This window comes from Esox lucius, chromosome 20 (genome assembly GCF_011004845.1).
Source record: "Esox lucius isolate fEsoLuc1 chromosome 20, fEsoLuc1.pri, whole genome shotgun sequence".
In the NCBI taxonomy this organism is placed as follows: Eukaryota; Metazoa; Chordata; class Actinopteri; order Esociformes; family Esocidae; genus Esox; species Esox lucius.
This window is the reverse complement of record NC_047588.1, coordinates 21,690,504-21,712,698: the sequence shown is the minus strand read 5'-3', so window position 1 is coordinate 21,712,698 and position 22,195 is coordinate 21,690,504. Positions and strand designations below refer to the sequence as shown.

Here is a 22,195-nt window from a genome sequence, read left to right as displayed (position 1 = left end):
CAGTGCTAAGTAGTTACAGGTATTCAAATAAACAAAATGACAAGGGTGCCCAAATTTTTGCATAGCCTATTTTTCACACCTGATTTAATTTCATACAACTTAATATTGCTACACTAAAACTCTTTATCTGGAAAACACCCCAGTAGCTTTTATTAGAAAATGAATGGCATGCCACTGTTATAATTTTCTGTGACAACAGAGTAAATTATTATGCAGCCTCAGAGGCGTACCCAAACTTTTTCATAAGACTGTATACTGTCTTTTCAGATTCAGACAAATTCAGCAAAGTTGGTTGGACGGCACTTCACATTACAGATGGACAATGACCCAAATCATACTGTAATGCGAAAGCAACCCTGGAGTTTTTTTTAAGGCAAAGAAGTGTAATGTTCTGCAATGGCCGAGTCATACACCTGATCTCAATCCGATCGAGTATGAATTTCACTTACTGAAAACTAAACTTAAGGCACAAAGACCCACGAACAAACAACAACTGAAGACAGCTGGCAAAGCATCACAAAAGAGGAAACCCAGCATTTGGTGATGCCCATGCGTTCCATACTTGAAGCAGTCATTGCCTGCAAAGGATTCTCGATAAAGTATTCAAAATGAACATTTCATTTATGATTTTTATTTTGTCCAATTACATTTGAGCCCCTGAAATAAGGGGACTGTGTATGAAAATGGTTGCAATTCCTAAACGTTTCATACAATATTTTTGTTCAACGCATTGAATTAAGGCTGAAAGTCTGCACTTCATTTGTGTCTCGGGCTGTTTCATTTAAAATCCATTGTGGTGACGTACAGAGCCAAAATTATGAAAATTGTGTCAGTGTCCAAATATTTGTCTTTCAACTACATGTGTCTGTCATAGGACTCTCTGAACAGTCCTTTGGACCATAGGTTGAAAAACACCCTACAAGGATATTTTGTAGGATAAACGTTTCTTATAATAGACTGTGGTTGGCTATGGCTCACTGACCATCTATCTATTCTGGCATAAAAGACTGTCTTAACATTGTAATCATTGGAGAATATGGAAGAAGTATGGAAGATCAACATTTTGGACTCATGCCAATAAAGAAGGTTATCCCCTGCCTTGCGGTTTAATGATTTTGTTAGTGGATCAAAAGTGGACAGAAGCTAACAGTACTGAAAGTACAGTATCAGAACGGCTATACAACCATATCAAAAGATTTGAGCTCTATCAGTTCACTGTGAGGCAAATTATTTACAAATGGAGAACATTTAACATGATCGCAAATCAGCCTAGAAAAACGCAAAATATCCCTAAAAAACGCAAAAAAAAGGTTAATGTCAGGTTAATGCCAACCCAAATTTAGCATCTGGAGATTTGCAGACCTCTCTTGCTGAATCTCAATTTACTGTACATGCTTCGACAATAAGAACAATTATTTGAAATGCCACTCATGGGAGTGGCTTCCAGGAAGAAGTTACTGCTGTCAAAAAAGAACCAAACTTAAATTTGTCAGAGACAACCTGGTCAAAACTGAGGGTCCATTCTCTTGACAGATGAGTCCACAAGACAACCTTTTTGGCCCCAATCAAAACCACTGTATGGCAAAAACCCAACAGTGCCAATCACCAAAACAACCTTCCCGACAGTCAAGAATGGTGGTGGGAATGTCAAGATCTGAGTCTGCTTTTCCTCCTTTGGACCTGGTCAGCAGCATATCACCATGGATTCTGTGTTATAACAGGAGAATAATTAACATAACATCAGGAAATCCATCAAGGAGCTAAATCTGGGGCAAAAATTATTTGATTGAATGATTTTGGTTGTTGTCTACCCACAAGACAACGACCCAAAGCATTCAAGCAAATCTGCCAAAGATGGTTTGTGTTTTGCATTGCCAAATCAAAGTCCTGACCTTAATCAAGTTGAAATGCTGTGACAGGACCTGAAGTGGGCAGTACATGCCATATAATCCTAAAATTGGCCATATTCTGCAAGGAGGGCTGGGCAAAAATCCCTTGAAAAATATGTCAGAGACTAATTAGTGGCTACAGGATATTTCTGCTATTGGAGGTGCCTTAAGCTACTGGATCAAAGGGTTCACATAATGTTGCACACATTTTTTGTTAACACTAGTTAAATAAACAATGAAAATACACTGTTCAAAAAATGTAAGGAACACAATCATCACAGTATAACACAGTCAATTAAACTTCAATCTGATATCAATCAGTCCAGGTAGGACACATAAGCGATTGTTAATCAGTGTCACCTGTTTTAGTACAAATGAAAGTGACAACAGGTGCACTGGAGTGGCAACCCCCAGAAAGGGAATAGTTTTGCAGGTGGTGGCCACAGACAATTGCTCTCTCCTTATCCTTCCTGATTGATATATCAACATATGACAGCATCTATCATATGTTTTTCTTTGTGTCATTTATTTGGAATGTATTGCAAACTGGGGTTTAGAAAATTATTTTATGAGTTTATTTTAATATTTTACCTTACTGGGATGAATGGTCATTATTGTTAAATATCATTATTGTAATAAAAAATTATAATGACCATCCCTCTAGGGTTTGCATGCTTTTAAGCAGCACTGTTGAGCCTCACAATCAATTTTAGAAACTTTTGGACAATTTGCATATGATTTTTAAAAAAGCTCATATTTGGTCTTTAGACTTGGATATGATTTGTGCAACAAATGCTTAAATGTTATTTGCAATGCATTTGGAAACAATTACTGGAAATTCTACCTAAGCATAGAATTTTGTCAAACACTTCTGATGGGATAGAGTACATTGGGACCCTTGTGAAGGAGATCATTTAGACTTATGCCTCAGAACTCTTGGCTTCTATTCCACACAATTCTCACAGGGGTTTAGGAGGATGGCTGATGTACCATTTAGGTCCTTCCCAGTTGTCAATTTCCTCCCTTGTGAGTTTTGCAGCAGCCCCTCTTGAAACCATTTCGTGTATTTGTTCTTTGTATGCCGTTTTCCACACAGGTTCCTTCTCCGGACGTTTCTCAGTATTTTTGAAGGTTGCCTCCACTGCCTGCCGATTGTCTGGCAGTTTTGTGAGGTCCGTCTTCCAGGGATAAGCTGCGTCCCAGTGGGGAGAGTTGCTGTGTTTGTCCGCCAGCACGTATGTTAGGCACTCTTTTACCTTTTCCAGGTCCCGCTCTTCCTTGAGGGTCATTTCTTTTCCACCAGGGGGGCACCTACCACACTTGCAGCCGCCACATTGAGGACTGCATGCTGCTCCGATGCGGTCCCACCTGAACCACTCGAAGACCTCTTTGATGGCGGTTGCGGTGCTCCAGACAAACTCATGTCTTTCCTCTTCTTGAGGTATGATGGTCTCTTTATACGCCATCGAGGCTGATCTCATGGTCCTTGCTAGGTGAGTTTCAAAGCGGTACACGGCCAGGTCGACTGTCTCAATGAGATTGAGCGTGCCGTCCCAGAGAACGAGGTCTTCCACAATCTTGATTGGCAGGGGAACAAGACGACCTTCCCGGTGACTGATAAGGAGGTCAATCTTTGTGGGACGGACCAGTTCGTCTCTGGGTACATCCGGGAAGAACTTCTGCAGTTGCTCGGCAGTGACTGATTGAGTCCAGGCCATAGCAGAGAATTCTATACTCTGCCACTTTTCCCTTGGATGCCTTCACCTTCAGCCGCAGGGAATATCTTTTGGTCAAGACAGTCTTTTTCATCCCCCCGACTTGATGCACTATAAGCCTGATGTTCTCACCGCACAGTCCAAGGCGATCAGCTGTTTTATTGGTGATATAATTGGTGTCAGATGCGAGGTCGATTAGGGAGCCAACAAGGCAACCCGAGTTTGTCGTTACCTCCATCAGCATCATGACCACTGGATGTTCTTGCAGTCCATCTCCAGCCTTGCCGCACACAGTTGATGATATCTTATTTGAGAACGCATTCTTGTATTTCTCTCTTTGTTCTGGAGTAAGCTCTGCCAGAAACTCTTGTTTGTTGGTTAGGCCAAGTTTCTTTCCTCCAAATTTTATGGTACTCTGCTCCTCACTGCTGCTGTCTTTCTTTGGAGTTGGTGGCTTAGGGCACAGAAGGTAATTGTGGTCCGACACCCCTCCTTTCCGACAGTCTACTTTTGGGCAGAGGTATCTGGGTGTGCATCCTTTTCCATCCTTGGGGTGGGGCCGCAAACACTTGGAGCACAACCCTAGCTTCTTCAAATGGGCCCTTTTTCTTAAGAGATCTTGCTCTCTGAAGACCTTGCAGGCAAATAGCTTGGATACAGCTGGGATAGTCATCCTTCTGACCTGCTGTGGATTTTGTGAAAGCCATCCTCCCTCTTTTATCTGAGTAGTATGCAGCACCCTTTTCCACAGGGACTTTATCTGCAGGGCTTGGTTCCAATTGATCCAACTCTTCTAGAATCTCCTCCTGCTTCTTCAAGAATCCTAGGAGGCAATCAAAATGATGCCGTGGAGAGAACCTGTTTGCTGGGTCAGTTTTGTGGATAATCCACTCCTTCTTGAGTGAACTGGGAAGCTTTCAAGAGATTGAGCAGCAACATGGTTCTTCACAGCATCCTCTTCACCAAGAATCTGGAGGTTGCACAGTGCCCTTTCCACAGCCTGGATCAATTCAATGGCTGCTTACATACTGCCATTTTGTTATTTTATTGAACTATCTCTTTAACATTTAACACATCTATGTTAGCTCAGACTTCACTTTCTGAATGCAGACAAACTATTTGGTCCTTTATTAACTTTGTGTGAACCACTATTTCAAAAAATTAAAATGAATTTGAGCATTATGGCCTGCATCTGTTGCCCCGTTCACTTTCATTTTGGCTGGGAGAGGCTTCATTTAAAAATAAAAATAAATCTCAAAACTGTATTAATTCCAAAAAAGAATGTCTCCACAGTCCAGGATTAGGCTAGATAATCTGAAAAAAGGCCCCAGGATCCTAAATAGCAATACATTCCTTTAAGTGTATACTCAATACTTTAATATGAGGGTATTTACATCCATAAACTGTGAGAAATTGTGTAAAACATGAAGGTTATCTTTTATTGCACTTAGTCCCACCGTTTTAGGGTCCCGCCATCTTGATACAAAATCATACAAAATTAACTGGGCTTACTCAGCATTTTTGCACATGCCACAAAGTATGATAGAATGTGTATTGTTAAATTGTATCATGTAGTACACCTTTATGGAAGCATCTGCATTCATTATATTCCTCCACTCCTTTATTCAGGTTTTTCCTTTAAAATGTCACCTGTCTGTACATAGACACCAATACACACATAAATACAGCTCCAGGAAAAAATTTAAAAGTTTAAAAGTAAAGTTTTGAGTGAGGAACAGAAATAGAACAATACACACAGACAAAGCATTTTTTGGAATTACAAAAAGATTTGTAAACTTGGATCACATCCACACCCAAACACAGACATGCATACATACACACATAAACAAAGGGTCATGGCAGACCATGACCATGGTCTTTGCTCACCATTGCAAGTTTGAAGATTACAGGGCTGGCCCTCCTCCACCACTCCCTCACACAGGTATGAGTCCTCTGGGGGTGATTGACAGGTACGGCTACGTGTCTGAATCCCGCCACCACAGTTACTGCTGCATTCTGCCCATTCCGTCCACACACTCCAGCCACCTGTGGGATATGCGTAGGAGGAATAGGAGGATCGTTTATATAAGGTTTTCTGTGGAGTGTCATCTATAGACTATAGTGTGCAATTTAACCCCATCACTATGTCGCTCATGAATATTTAAAGGCACAGACAGATGACTTTCATCTCCTACAGGCGACTGCAAATATGTATTAATCTGCATGAATAGATCATAAGGCTGGACAACGTTCAGATACACATTTATAGGTATATTCACAAAATCTATATCTTCAGGGTGACTGGTAGGGTGAGGAAAGGCAGGGTTTCCCAACTAAGGGCGCATGCTCCAAGAATGGGGTTCTTGATCTTCCCGTGACTTACCTGATTTTAGTTTAGCACTCAAAATAGCTTATTAACAGAACGGGAGTAAGAGAAAAGGCTATATTTTATTAAAATGTATACCCAGGTAATCAACATTTTAAGTATTTTTTTCTTCAATAAAATGTAAGTACATTTTTCTAACCGCAGCCACAGTAAACCAGATCCAGTGGGAAAGTAACAAATAACACAGCTAATCAATATCACAACACCCTATCCATCAATCATAGCAGTAACCCAATTAAGGAACAGTAAAACAATTGCCAACAACAATCCAATTTTAAATTGCACCCAAAAAATCCATCCAATGCCCTTTTAAATGCATGCTTTGTGGAGCATGGGTAAATGGGTACTGTGGGTAAATGTGGGTAAAATAAACTTCAGTTCCTCTTACCCCTGGATCATTTAGGGGTTTATTAGAAACAAATGCTGCAGCTTATGAATACAGAGAGTGACTGCTGATCCTGAGGAGAGGACAGAGGGCCTCGGTCAAATAAACGTTTTCAGGAGAGAGAGAGAGAAAAAGAGAGACAAGAGAGAGAGAGAGAAAAACAATTTGCAGATAAGATTCTCTTCTTGCAGAGAGAAACGATAGAAAAGTGTGAACTTTTTTGTCCAATAATCAAAGTCAGACAGGGTAGAAGAGGATGGAAGAGAATAATACAGTGTTTTCTTTCTATGTCCCCAAGGACATTTCATTATGTTCTCAATAATTTAGTGGATTTCCATTGATGGGCTTTACAGCCCAGCCCTGTATATTTCAACTGCAAAGTCCCAGTCACTCCATCACACTAAAACCTTCTCTGACCTCTCGCTTTCCACGTCTGTCCTCCTATCTCATTCTCCCTTCTGCTTTCTCCGTCTCTCTAAATCTCCTATTTACTGTACTTTCTTTATACCTTATTTGGTGTTGGGAAGCTGCAGTACTTTTGGTAAAAAAATTAACAAGTTACCAATTGTTTCACACTTAAAGGAAGTTAAACTTAAATAAAGCTACCCATATTTGGATAAACTTCATCATCCAAAAATATAAATGCCAAGTTAAAATAAAGAAATTAGGCCTTATCTATGGATTTCACATGACAGGGAATACAGATATGCATCTGTTGGTCACAGATACCTCAAAAACAAGACAGGGCATGGGTCAGAAGAAGCAGACAGTTTTCATAACTTAAGACAGTTATGAAAACTCTTCAGTGGACCAGGGAACTGATATCAGATCAGGTCTTTCAATGGTTATATGTAGTTTGTAAGGCCATTTGGACATACAGACAAATTCTCTACAACAATGTTAGTTGGTATATAGTAGAGAAATTAAAATTAAATCCTCTTGCAACAGCTCTTGTGGAAATTCCTGCACACAGGATGCCAATTGCAAAGACATTTGTGGCGTTGGGAGGTTTGACAGACGTGCACATTTTATTATTACTGTCCCCATCATATCTGTGATCTTACCTAAAATGTCTTGTTTTTTCAGTACCCTGTTTTTCTATTTATTTTTAATCATTGAAACTAACCTGTATATGTAAACTTGTATACGGAGGGCCCCGCTGTAAAAGAGTCTCAGTCAGTGTTCCTTGTTGAAATAAAGGTTTAATAATAATAAAAATTATAATCAAAAGGAGCACCTACACTCACCTAAAGGATTATAAGGAACACCTTTTAAATTTCTCATTAATGCAATTATCTAATCAACCAATCACATGGCAGTTGCTTCAATGCATTTAGGGGTGTGGTCCTGGTCAAGACAATCTCCTGAAGTCCAAACTGAATGTCAGAATGGGAAAGAAAGGTGATTTAAGCAATTTTGAGCGTGGCATGGTTGTTGGTGCCAGACGGGCCGGTCTGAGTATTTCACAATCTGCTCAGTTACTGGGATTTTCACGCACAACCATTTCTAGGGTTTACAAAGAATGGTGTGAAAAGGGAAAAACATCCAGTAAGCGGCAGTCCTGTGGGCGAAAATGCCTTGTTGATACTAGAGGTCAGAGGAGAATGGGCCGACTGATTCAAGCTGATAGAAGAGCAACTTTGACTGAAATAACCACTCGTTACAACCGAGGTATGCAGCAAAGCATTTGTGAAGCCACAACACGCACAACCTTGAGGCGGATGGGCTACAACAGCAGAAGACCCCACCGGGTACCACTCATCTCCACTACAAATAGGAAAAAGAGGCTACAATTTGCACGAGCTCACCAAAATTGGACAGTTGAGGACTGGAAGAATGTTGCCTGGTCTGATGAGTCTCGATTTCTGTTGAGACATTCAGATGGTAGAGTCAGAATTTGGCGTAAACAGAATGAGAACATGGATCCATCATGACTTGTTACCACTGTGCAGGCTGGTGGTGGTGGTGTAATGGTGTGGGGGATGTTTTTTTGGCACACTTTAGGCCCCTTAGTGCCAATTGGGAATCGTTTAAATGCTACGGCTTACCTGAGCATTGTTTCTGACCATGTCCATCCCTTTATGACCACCATGTACCCATCCTCTGATGGCTACTTCCAGCAGGATAATGCACCATGTCAAAAAGGTCGAATCATTTCAAATTGGTTTCTTGAACATGACAATGAGTTCACTGTACTGAAATGGCCCCCACAGTCACCAGATCTCAACCCAATAGAGCATCTTTGGGATGTGGTGGAACGGGAGCTTCGTGCCCTGGATGTGCATCCCACAAATCTCCATCAACTGCAAGATGCTATCCTATCAATATGGGCCAACATTTCTAAAGAATGCTTTCAGCACCTTGTTGAATCAATGCCACGTAGAATTAAGGCAGTTCTGAAGGCGAAAGGGGTTCAAACACAGTATTAGTATGGTGTTCCTAATAATCCTTTAGGTGAGTGTATATAATGATTATACTGTCTAATCAGCTACTTGCTTTGCCACACCTGTCAGATGGATGGATTATATTGGCTAATTAGAAAATGCTCACTAACCAGGATGAAATGAAACATTTAAGAGAAATACAGATCGGGAAAAGAATTATGAGACCATTCAATGTGCAGTGGCATTCAAAGCATTCAATTTGTTGTGGACTCTTAATTTTAAACCTTCTGTTCCTGACTCTAAACTTTCCTTTTCAACTTTTTTGGAAAGGAAAGCAAAAGGAGCAGTGGTCTCTTAATTTTCTTTGGAACTGTATGTGTGTACGTATGTAATATATATAAAGGTTTTTATTTCAGCTCATTAAACATGGGACCAAAACTTTACATTTATATTTTTCTTAACTGTACTTCAAAAAAAACTGTAAACTGTAAATGGCAACGGCAGATCACTGTGGTTATAGTAATTTAGCCAATTAAACACAAAAACTAGGTTTCAATTGAAAATCAGGCTGGTCTAGCAGATATGTATGTACTTCACTACTCCGCAACACTGACAATGCACACTCAGTAAAGTTTGCTCGTGTCAGTACATGTATGTAAGTATGTATGTATCTATGTACAGTGGATGTAAAAAGTCTACACACTCCTGTTAAAATGCCAGGTTTTTGTGATGTAAATAATGAGACAAATATAAATCATGTCAGAACTTTTTCCACTTTTAATGTGACCTATAATGTGAACAATGCAATTGAAAAACCAACGGAAATCTTCAAGGGGGAAAAATGAAAAATAAAACCTCACAATAACCTGGTTGCATAAGTGTGCACACCCCCTTATAACTGGGTATGTGGCTGTGTTCAGAATTAACCAATCACTTTCAAACTCATTACACAACTGCTATCATTTAAAGTGAATCTGATTAATCACAAATAAAGTTCAGCTGTTCTATCAGGATTTTCCTGACATTTTCTTAGTTGCATCTCAGAACAAAAGCAATGGCCCACAGAGAGCTTCCAAAGCATCAGAGGAATCTCATTGTTGAAAGATATCAGTCAGGAGAAAGGTACAAAATAATTTCCAAAGCATTAGATATACCATGGACCACAGTGAAGACAGTCATCATCAAGTGGAGAAAATATGGCACAACAGAGACATTACCAAGAACTGGACGTCTCACCAAAACTTATGAAAAGACTAGAAGAAAACCTGGTCAGAGAGGCTTCCAAGAGGCCTACAGCAACATTAAAGGAAGAGCAGGAATTTCTGGCAAGTACTACATGTGCTACAGGTGACAACAATCTCCCATATTATTCAAATCAATGGGGTAGGGTGGCAAGACTGAATCCTTTTCTTACAAAGAAAAACCTCCAAGCCCGGCTGAAGTTTGCAAAAACAAACATCAAGTCCCCCAAAAGCATGTGGGAAAATGTGTTATGGTCTGATGAAACAAAGGTGGAACTTTTTGGCCATAATTCTAAAAGGTATGTTTGGTGCAAAAACAGCACTGCACGTCATCCAAAGAACACCATACCCAAAGTGAAGCATGGTGGTGGCAGCATCATGCTTTGGGGCTGTTTTTCTTCAGCTGGAACTGGGGCCTTAGTCAGGGTGGAGGGAATGATGAACAATTCCAAATACCAGGCAATTTTGGCATAAAACCTTCAGGCGTCCGTTAAAATGCTGAAGATGGAGAGGAAGTTAACTTTTCAGCACGACAACGACCCAAAGCACACATCCAAATCCACAAAAACATGGCTTCACCAGAAGAAGTTTAACGTTTTGGAATGGCCCAGCCAGTGCCCAGACCTGAATCCAATTGAACATCTGTGCAGTGATCTGAAGAGGGCTGTGCACAGGAGATGTCCTTGCAATCTGACAGATATGGAGCGCTTTTACAAAGAAGAGTGGGCAAATATTGCCACGTCAACATGTGCCATGCTAATAGACTCCTACCCAAAAAGAGTGCTGTAATAAAGTCAAAATGTGCTTCAACAAAGTATTAGTTTAAGGGTGTGCACACTAATGCAACCAGGTTATTGTGAGTTTTTTAATTTACATTTTTCCCCCTCAAAGATTTCAGTTTGTTTTTCAATTGAATTTTTTACGTTATAGGTAACATTAAAGGTGGAAAAAGTTCTGACATGATTTATCTTTGTCTCATTCTTTTACATCACAATAACCTAGCATTTTAACAGGGATGTGTAGACCTTTTATATCCACTGTATGTGTCTCATTAAGAGTGTCTGTGCGTATGTTTTTGCATGTGTGAGTCCATCTATCATGGTCATCTACTGAAAGTCACCTTGATGTTCTACTTGGAGCCATGGATTGGCTGGACTAGTATCTTCTAGTACATCTTCTGCTTCAACTGAAATCATCAACACAAGGCAACTCTACAACCCTCTCAGAGGTAACCCGATCTGTGAATGGACGTGTATGTGGTATGAATGCCCATGCTTTTAGATTTGTTTGTGAATGTGATTCTTTTTTATGTGCGATCTGGTTTGTGAGTTTGAGAGAGATTAGTGTCTGTGATGAGCAGTTGTATGGCTGAATGAGCAATAGGGGAGAGAGGAGCTCTATCACACGGCTAGTGCTGACACCCAGAGGACAGAAGCAGTCAATTGCAAGAAGGATATGGGAACAAGACATAGAAAGATTAATACTGCACAGACGTACCTACACATATTTTGGACAAAATGTGCTTCAAAACAAACTTTAAGCGGACTTTGGATTATCTAAAAGCCAAAGTAACAAAATGTAGAAAATGGCTGATAGAAAATGGAGGAACATACTACGCACAGACTATCTATAAAAACACATTTCAGTCATCTGCCTACAAAGAAAAACTGTTCTGCTCACTATAAATAATTCTCCATTCTCCAAAATTCTAAACAAAAAACATTACTACCTTTGTTTTATTTACTTATTTGAATTAATGTATAACTTTATTTTCCTGTTCTCTCAATTTGTCTTTCTTTTGAATGAGACGGGCATTACATCCTTACAGTTTTTACCTTGTTTCACTATGTATTTGTGCTAGCAACAAATTTCTTCACTGTCTGGCAGACTGTTGTACATCTACATTTAAGGCATTCATGTAATGCATTGCAAGAATTCCCCATTTTGCTGTGTTTTGTTCAAGGTGAAGGTTCCACAAGAGAGTCACAGAATAGTTGTCGCTGTTTTAAGCTGTGACATTAACAGACAGATACAGAGGAATAGATGTTTTGTTAAAAAAAAAGAAGTTGATTTCAGCTCTCCTAGTGCAACAGCCGTCTCCTGGAATCTCCTCCATGCTTTTGAGACTGCACTAAAAGATACAGCAAACCTACTTGCGACGGCACGTAGGGATGTGCCATACTGGAGGAGCTGGACTACCTGTGCAACCTGAATGGGTTGCAGGTCCTACCTCATGATACCAGTAGTGACAAAGACACTAGCAAAATGCTAAACTAGAGAAGAATCAAGTCAGGAAGGATAATGAGAGAGAAAATGCCTTTAGCCACCACCTGCAATACCATTCCCTTTTTGGGGGTTGTCTTAATGTCGCCTCTCCAGTGCACCTGTTGTCACTTTCATTTGCACCAAAACAGGTGACATTGATTCACAATCGCTTCCTGACTGGACAGATTGACATCCCTGAAGTTTAATTGACTTGGTGTTATACTGTGATTATTACGTGTTACCTTAATTTTTTGGAGCAATGTATATTTCTTTGACCTTGTGTGGTGTCTAACTCTTTAGCACACTCCACAGAGAGTTGACTAAATCCAAATATCATTGTCCATTGTTTAGGCAAGTATACTTGGTGACAATGTAAAACTTTGTTAAAGGGCTGAGGGTGTAGGGGCTGTAGTTCGAGATTGGTGTCAAGGATAAGCATTGTATTTACATTTGTATTGCCAATGTTGCTGGTGACAACATGACAACCAGAGCAATATCAGTGTAAGCCAAGCTGGCCATCATGAGACTGATTAATCAGAATAAATTAAATCGGCGATCATGCCAAAACAAGACAGAAAACACTGGTGAGCTGAGCAATTGCAAATCACGAAAGACCTCTACAGGGAATGACCCAAGAATTATCACTATGATGAAACAAGAACCAAACAACACTCCAGCAGGTAGGCATGGATGTATCAGCCACTGCCATCCGCAGAATACTTCACCAGCCAACCTACAGAAGCAGGACCGCAAGGTGAGAAACACTAATCATGCAAAGCATGGCCTATAAATTACCTAAATAAGCCTGCAGAGTTCTAGAAAAAACATACTCTAGAAAGATAAGATAAAGCTGAACTTACCAGAGTTATGTCAACAGGAATGTGTGGATACAAACACTTACTGACATACCACATTATATGTATGTGCAATATGATGTTGGGGGTGTTATGTCTTGGTTATGTATGGCTGCCTGTGGGAATTAATCTATTTTCTTCTTTCATGATGTAACTTCTGATGTTAGCAGTATACTGAAGAGTACAAAAACACATTGTCTGATTAAACACAAAAAGACAACAAAATGCCTCAAAGCCAATGTAACTGCACGTCATGCAGCAGCACAACGAACCCAAACATACCTCTAACCACCAAGGAGTAAACAGTGACCATTTCTTGCCTGGCTAAGTCAATCACCTCATCTGAATCCAACTATGCATGCCTTTCACAAGCTAAATACAGGACTGCAGGCAAAAAGGCCCTGAAACCATTGGGAATTAAAGGTCGATAAAATGTAGCCCCGGCAGAGCATTACCAGGGAAGAGACCCAGCATCTGATGATGTTGTAGGATATTAGACTTTTTTCTTCAGTTGTGGTCACTTTTGATAAGAATGTACCCGCCGAGCCAAGGGAGAGAGAATACAGTCCTTTATTGAAATTATCGCAGTAAGTGTTGCCTCTATGATGTTCCACTCAATATCAGTTAGGAAATGGCAATACACACTCATTTATACAGGGGTGTGGCTACCTAGAATTCTACAGACTATTGGCTAATTACAGTTGCGAGCTTTGACAGAACGTGGCTTCCTATGAACGTGACTTCCTGAGAATGAATACAAATGGATGTTCTGTTGTATTACAAAGTGTACATTCATAAGATGTCTCTGGGTTGCTGATTTCAGGCAAGCATTGCACGCAAAGCAAATGCAACCAATTACTAAACACTTTTTTACTGTACATAATGTTAATCTGACCAAATACTTTTTTGCACCCTAAAATGTCGCCACTATGTGCATAATATTTTTTTTTGTAAAGAGGCAGAGGAAAATAATTAAATAAAATATGTATTCCTGTCCAAATCCTTTTACATTTCAGTGTATATCAACCTTAAAAACATACCATATATTAATGTAGTGCACATTGCAATTCAAGATGTTTGACACATTGATTGTTAAAAGGGTTAATTTTGGCTTTGTAATTTAAAACATTTATAAAATATATCTGGAGTTAAAGTGATATTTCACAACATGTATAACACATAATTCTATACAAAAGTAACCAGACAGGCTTTCTCTCAAGAGTTGCTAATTTTACACATTGTTGCTAATTCCACACAGTTCACTCAATTTCCACTGAAATAAAAGTGAAAATGAAAATGTGTAGTATGATTGTGCAAGAAGCAGGCAGTTGGTGTGAATGTGAACTATTGTTGCTGTAATTCAGCTTCATTCAAAAAGGTGGAAGCAAATTAGGGATATCTCCTCATCTCCGATATTTCCTCTTATCATTATCTATCTATGCCATAATTGATTTCATGTGTGTCTGTTTTGACAATGTGTGTGGTAACACTTTTCTAGTCCATTAAAGTGTTTTTGGATTAAATGTAATTGAGGCAGAGCCCCTCTATGGGGATGGAAGGGAAGAGGAAAAAAGAAAGAAGGGATGGATTTCTATGTTCTTATCTACATTATCTTCACATGAAAGCACATGAATTACAAATAATGATTATAATAATACACAAAGATGGATAGATAGTGAGAAAACAATGTAATTTCCCCATCATCGTTATCTAGACTACATGCAAAAATAGCTTTTGGTTATTGTCAATAAAAGGTCAATGATAGTCTGGCAAGTCAAGATTACAATGTGTGCCTTTGCCTTATTTGCTCTTCTTCCCAGTCTATCTCTGTTTCTATCCCTCTGCCTTTCTCCTTTTTTATTCACCTCACCATTCTTTTTCTGAAATTGGGTTCAATCAGACTGGGCCACACTGTGCAGCTAGCAGGTATAATCCAGTGCCTGCAGTTAGTTTAGTATCCTTCCTGTTCTGGATAAATATTTGAACAGTAGCACTCACACAATCCTATCCTATCGATCAATCTACCTCCTCATCCTCTGGGAGCAGGAAGCTTAAACTGAGGTGCACTCCACGCACTACATAAACAACGGTAGTAACATTACCCCTTTATCCTCTAACCTCATATAAGTATCAACTGAAAACCTCTGGCACTACTATTATTGTTTAGAATGTTTAGAGTTTTGGGTCAGTAATCAAAAGGTCACTGTAACAAATTTGGATGCCAAAATTATGAATTCAAATATTTCAATAAAACTATTTAAATATATTGAGTTAATATATTTATTAAATACATAAATGCCTGCATTATATTAAAAATAGCAATTTTGTAATCGAAACATAGTTGTATTTCGGGAAAGTAGGATATATTTAGATGAGCATTTATGTGTATGCAGTGAACTGTGTGTGAGGAGTACTGGTGGAGCATCAAATCATGTTTCCTAAAACGAAAAGAAAGAAAAGAGAAAAGAAAAAGCGACAGTATGTTAACCACTTTTTCACAAAGGAAAGTGGGTGTAGTCCGTGAGTGGTGGAAATTAACCTGTTATCTTAGTCCACAGTGAAATAGGTTACTTTTGCACCCCTAATATTAGTTACTTGATATCTTCACAGAAAATTCTGTGTTTAAATTTCGTTCCTCTTTTTGCCGACATTTAATCAATGCCGGCAAACTTTTAGCAAGCTATTGATCCTAAATCAGTTGTCCCTTGCCTGGTGCCTGGCCCAACAGGTGCAGTTTCAGGCTCAGCAGCCCTGTCTGACCATCCCCATACACCTGAACCGGCCCTAGTCCCAACTGAAAGAGGTGAGCAGCATTGTGTTGAATGACATGTCAGTTGACATAATTGCAGGAGGTCTATGGGATTGTTTTTAATTATTATTATAAAAAGAAAAATTTATAAATCCTTTTCAATAAGAATTCAAACATTCTATATAATCTTATAGATGGTAATATAAATGTATTTAATTGAAGAGGTTAATGTATATTGTAGTTGTATTTATTTTAAGTTATTCATAAATGTTGAGATTTTTCCAGTCAAGACTTGTACCATGGCCTTTAGCACATTTCTTATAGAGGGTATCAGTCTTCCATCAAATAGTGAATTCCACTTATAAGAGCTGACGGTGCCTTTGGCTTTGGTGGTAGCTTGCTGGCAACAGCTCCTTGACTCATGTGTATGCTAATATAAAGAAATACTTCCACAGTACTCCACGTAGTTACAAATAATAAAATGTATGGTGTTCATTCTGTTAGCTTCACAGTTAACAGAGTACATTAAATTAATCTTCGACAAAGTAAAGTAATTCCCTACATATTGTATAATTCATGCAACTACGGTTAGAAAACTGTTGCTCCGCCATCCAAAACCCTGGACACCCACCGGACAGTGGCAAAGATGAACATAAATCAAGCATCAAACACAATGACAGACGAAGGACTAACAGAAAAGGGCAAACTGAATAGGGCGCTAACGAGGACAAACAAGACACAGGTGCAAACATTAAGGACAGGCTAGTACCTACACCATCACACACCTACACCATCGTATTACCTGTGGTACCTACACCATCACAAACCTACACCTTCGTATTACCTGTGGTACCTACACCATCACACACCTCTATCATTGTATTATCTGTGGGAAACATTTTAGCGTTTTTTTTACCACTGCTCAGAATGCATTTCAACCAATCATAATTCTTTATTTGACTAACCTGTTGTAGAATGATTCATAACACCAATCCTTACTAACTATTTACTACTAAAAGTATTTCTGTGTGGCCTCATTAAGTGTGGACTATATATACTTATTAAAACCTTACAGGTTTTCAGTACCCAGTGTAATTCCTCACAGAAGATGTACATGCCATTATAAGCAATACCTGTTTCTCCTTAAGGTCTCAAAATGGCCTCTCAAACATTTCAATGACCACAAGCATACAGTACAGAGTATGTTTAAGAAAATATATTGAACTTATTATTGCTAAATTGTCAATTTTGTAATAGTGTGAGGCAGAGTATGTAAGAGGAGAGGAGCAAGCCTAATTTGACTGGAGTATGGAGCGAAATTGGAGCAGGCCAGAGGGCTCTCACTCAGTAAACACTCCAGTTCCAGTCAGTACCATGGTCAGACAAAGCTTGGCCCATCATGCATCAGTAGGATACTTACTGATGCTCAGCTAGATACATAGCTAAATATTTTTATATAGAAACTGATTTAAAAAAAAAAACGGTGCAAAATCAAGGTTACATACAGAAATGAGAAGCACCAAGAGAATGAAAGGGAGTGCAGTGATGTAGTGTCCACAAGTAAACAACATGTGTTTGTGCTGTGATCACATACAAGGATGCCACAGAGCAGATTTATCAGTTTGCCGAGGGACTTGAACGTCTAGCGACACGTGATAATACTAGTGACAGACAGTGCGAGTAACATGGTCAAGCCATCAAGACATTCAAGGAGACTTGTTGTGAAGAAGAAGAAGATGAGGCATCGGACATGAAGCATTCAGAGTTCTAAATACCATGTAGCAAACAACATGGGCATGACGTTAGTACAAATACATCAAATCTCCATTTATGATGCCCAATTAACATGCTTTAGGTCGCAATAAAGGATGCAATTAACATGCATAATGGGGTTAGTGGATTGATCCAGAAAGTGGGGAAACTTGTGAAAGGTGTAAGATAAAGTACATTGGCCATTGAGTAAAGTGACAGATTAGAAGTGCGTCCTACAGCCTCCAAGACAAGATGGAAAACCCATTAATGCATAATTGAGTCAGTGATGAATGTTTGATAAGGAAAATCTGATGTCTACATCTGATGATGCAAAACTAACCTTTAACAAAGTGCATCGGTTGACTCCCATATCTGAGCGAATAGACATGCTTTTTCCGAAACATTATCAGAAAACGTCTAAACTCGATATGGGGGGGAACTATAACAATAAACATATTTTCTGAGCTGCTTTCCTGGATCCCAGGTTTAAAACTGAGTGGATGATAAGGGATGAGCTTAAGTGTAACCAGCTCAGAGAGATACGCAACCTCTTTATTAAGGAAACCGTGTAGTTGCTGCTGACATGCCAATAGCTTGTACTTTGAAAGGAAAAGTAGGGGAGACTAAGGTTTGTTGTCACACAAGGTGGTCATCACAGAGCTCATTTCTTATCAAATGTGTGACCTCTCTGTGAGGTCATTAATATTTTCAGTTTGTAGAGGGAGCTAACAATCTTGAGGTGAGGGAAAACATTCTAATATTGATGGGTCATAGTATATGTTTACTTTTGTATTCATTTTCTTCTGTTCATTGTTAGGTTTAGTGTATTCCCATTTAGTACCTTTTGTTGGAAGGAATGGTATAATAGAAGGGAATAATTATGGTTTCAGTAAATTCAAATGCTAGATCCAAACCAAGTGTAACATTTTGCTCAAGAGTTCAGATTGGGCTGGACGTCACTCTGATTTGGGGGTTGGTTGTCACAGTGTGCAGAGCCCAACAAGTGCTTAGAGAGTGATGAGCAGGATTTCTGAAATCTCAACTAAGTAAATGCTAAGTAAATGAAAAAAGTATCTGAAAAGGCTAGCATAAAAGTTTGTGGTCAGTGACAAATAACTTTCTCCAACACTGTCTAATCTCTATTAACCAGTTAAACCACCAGGTTTGCCCAATCAGACTTTTTTCTGGCTCTATTTACATACCATAACCCACAATATCCAAGTGTATATATTTTTTTATATAAAAACGGAAATATAGCTTATTTGGACAAGTGAACCCCCCTACCCTTAAGAATTAAAATTGCATTATTGCCAAGGTGTAAACAACCACCTTCCAAATCACAAGCTTCAGACCTTATTTGGCAAAGACTGGTCAATGTGTGCATGTTACCACAATATCACAAGCGCTCCACAAATCTGGCCTCTGTGGCAGGGTGAAGAAGAAAAAAAACTGTCCTCAAAAAATGCTACATCAGGTCTTGTTTGAGCTTTGTCAAAAAACACATTGTAGATTCTGAGGCCATGTCACAAAAGATGCCTTGGTCAGGAAGGAAGGAAGGAAAAGCATGACAGTCCGGAAGGAAAAGCACAACAGTAAAGCACGACGGTGGCAGTATCCTATTGTGGGGGTCTTTTTCTTCAGGGACTAGAGCACTTATTAGGCTAGAAGGGAAAATGGACAGGGTAAAATATAAACAGATTCTTGAAGACAACCTGCATCCCTTTGCCAGGAAGTAGAAAATGGAAAGATGGCTCACATTTCAACATGACAATGACCCAAAGCACATAGACAAATAAAGCTAAAAAAAGTCTGATTTTGTGTGTTTTCATTTCAGGCTGTAAGTCAGCAAAATGTGAACATTTGGAATAGGGGTGGTGACTTTCTATACCCACTGTATCTATGTGAAAGAATAATGTTCGGTCACAGCAGAAACATTAAATTGGGGAACCCCAATCGATTGTGGTGCATGCAATATAGATTTTATCTAATAAATGTCAGTCGTGGGTTTTCAAGTTAATCTTTTTTAACATCTCCTCTAAAGATGACAGATGGGAGCACATGCACATGTACAGTATCTCACATAAGTGATTACACTTCTCACATTTTTGCAAATATTTGATTATATCTTTTCATGTGACAACACTGAAGAAATGACACTTTGCTATAATGTAAAGTAGTGAATGTCCAGCTTGTATAACTGTGTAAATTTACTGTCCCCTCAATATATCTTAACGCACAGCAATCAATGTCCAAACCGCTGGCAACAAAAGTGAGTACACCCCTAAGTGAAAATGTCAAAATTGTGCCCAATTAGCCTTTTTCCCTCCCCGGTGTCATGTGACTCGTTAGTGGTCTCAGGTGTGAATGGGGGGCAGGTGTGTTAAATTTGGTGTTATCGCTCTCACACCCTCATACTGGTCACTGGAAGTTCAACATGGAACCTCATGGCAAAGAACTCTCTGAGGATCTGAAAAAAAGAATTGTTGCTCTACATAAAGATAAGAAGACTGCCAAGACCCTGAAACTGAGCTGCAGCACGGTGGCCAAGACCATACAGCGGTTTAACAGGACAGGATCCACTCAGAATAGGCTTCGCCATGGTCGAACAAAGAAGTTTTAAATGCACGTGCTCAGCGTCATATCCAGAGGTTGTCTTTGGGAAATAGATGTATGAGTGCTGCCAGCATTGCTGCTGAGGTTGAAGGGGTGGGGAGTCATACGCCGCACACTGCATCAAATTAGTCTTCATGGCTGTCGTCCCAGAAGGAAGCCTCTTCTAAAGATGATGCACAAGAAAGCCTGCAAACAGTTTGCTGAAGACAAGCAGACCAAGGACATGGATTACTGGAACCATGTCCTGTGGTCTGATGAGAACATAAAAAAACGTATTTGGTTCAGATTGTGTCAAGCGTGTGTGGCGGCAGGTGAGGAGTACAAAGTCAATTGTGTCTTGCCTACAGTCAAACATGTTGGTGGGGGTGTCATGGTCTGGGTCATGAGTCCTGCCGACACTGGGGAGCTACAGTTCATTGAGGTAACCATGAATGCCATGAAGCAGAGCATGATCCCCTCCCTTCGGAGACGGTGCCGCAGGGCAGTATTCCAACATGATAACGACCCCAAACACACCTCCAAGAAGACCACTGCCTTGCTAAAGAAGCTAAGTGTATACCCCAGATCTAAACCCCATTGAGCATCTATGGGGCATCCTCAAACGAAAGAACATTCATCAGCTCTGTGATGTCGTCATGGAGGAGTGGAAGACGACTCCAGTGGCAACCTGTGAAGCTCTGGTGAACTTCATGCCCAAGAGTGTTAAGGCAGTGCTGGAAAATAATGGTGACCACACAAAATATTGACACTTTGGGCCCAATTTGGACATTTTCACCTAGGGGTGTACTCACTTTTTTTTGCCAGTGGATTAGACATTAATGGCTGTGTGTTGTTATTTTGAGGGGACAGCAAGTTTACACTGTTATACAAGCTTTACACTCACTACATTACATTGTAGCAAAGTTTCATTTCTTCAGTGTTGTCACATGAAAAGATATAATCAAATATTTGTAAAAATGTGAGGGGTGTACTCATACAGTATTGTGAGATACTGTATGCTTAGTTTTTCAAATACATAATCGTCATTTCTCAAAGTAATATCAAATTGTTTTAGTGGGGTGAGAGCAATATAACCCTCTGACACTACTCTTGAGGCAGCCTGACCCTGCTCTTCCTGAGTGAGAGAGCTATGTGTTTACAGACAGATAAAGTCCAACAATTACATCAAGTGATTTATGAATTTAAGACACATTGTGGATATTTGCTGTTGTTCTCCCTTATTAAGTCCTTGTAACAGTTTTTAAAATATAAAAATGTTTAATCATTATATAGCCAATGATACATAATGTTTTGAAACCACAGGTATAATTTCTCCTTTGTGAAAAAAAATGCGTGCTCTACTGTGTGTAGTTGTGCTACAAACCTAATATGTGAACAAAATATACTAATTAAAATAAATCTATTTAAAAGTGTAGATTACTGTTGTATAATTAGAAAAAATTACAATAGAAAATACTAACCAGGACTATGGAATGTGTGATCATGCAAATCACTTCAATGCCTACACAGTATGCCATGGTTTCAGCCTTTATATCAGCAGATTTATAGTACCTGAAATTGAAAATGTTTGTTGCAATGATCATTGCCTTACGGTCTTATAGTCACTACCTACCACAATACGACAGAACATCCTAAAGTCATCAACCAAACAGAACGACAACATCCCTTAAGCTATCAACCTAATACATAACCACACCTTTTTGGTAAACTGGAGAGATCAAGTGTTTGATAAACTGCCAATTTTGCAGGTTTTCCCACTTACAAAGCATGTAAAAGTCTGTAATTTTTATCATATGTACTCTTCAACTGTGAGTGACGGAATCTAAAACAAAAATTCAGAAAATCACATTGTATGATTTTTACGTAATTAATATGCATGACATAAGTATTTGATACATCTGAAAAGCAGAACTTAATATTTGGTACAGAAACCTTTGTTTGCAATTACAGAGATCATACGTT

The 22,195-nt window shown here is 39.3% G+C and overlaps 1 protein-coding gene across 9 annotated transcripts in view; it reads right to left on the bottom strand.

Annotated features, from left to right (window-relative positions):
* adgrb1a (adhesion G protein-coupled receptor B1a) overlaps positions 1-22,195 on the bottom strand; it is a 180,815-nt gene that overhangs the window by 83,560 nt on the left and 75,060 nt on the right. For all 9 annotated transcript variants that reach the window (XR_002195786.2, XR_002195787.2, XM_034289044.1 and 6 more), the window contains one exon: positions 5,492-5,650. Coding sequence is in view for 7 of the 9 variants with exons in the window: in XM_034289044.1 (XP_034144935.1) it covers positions 5,492-5,650 (159 nt within the window). In the remaining 2 variants the exon portion in view is untranslated. The remainder of the gene's footprint in view (positions 1-5,491; positions 5,651-22,195) is intronic.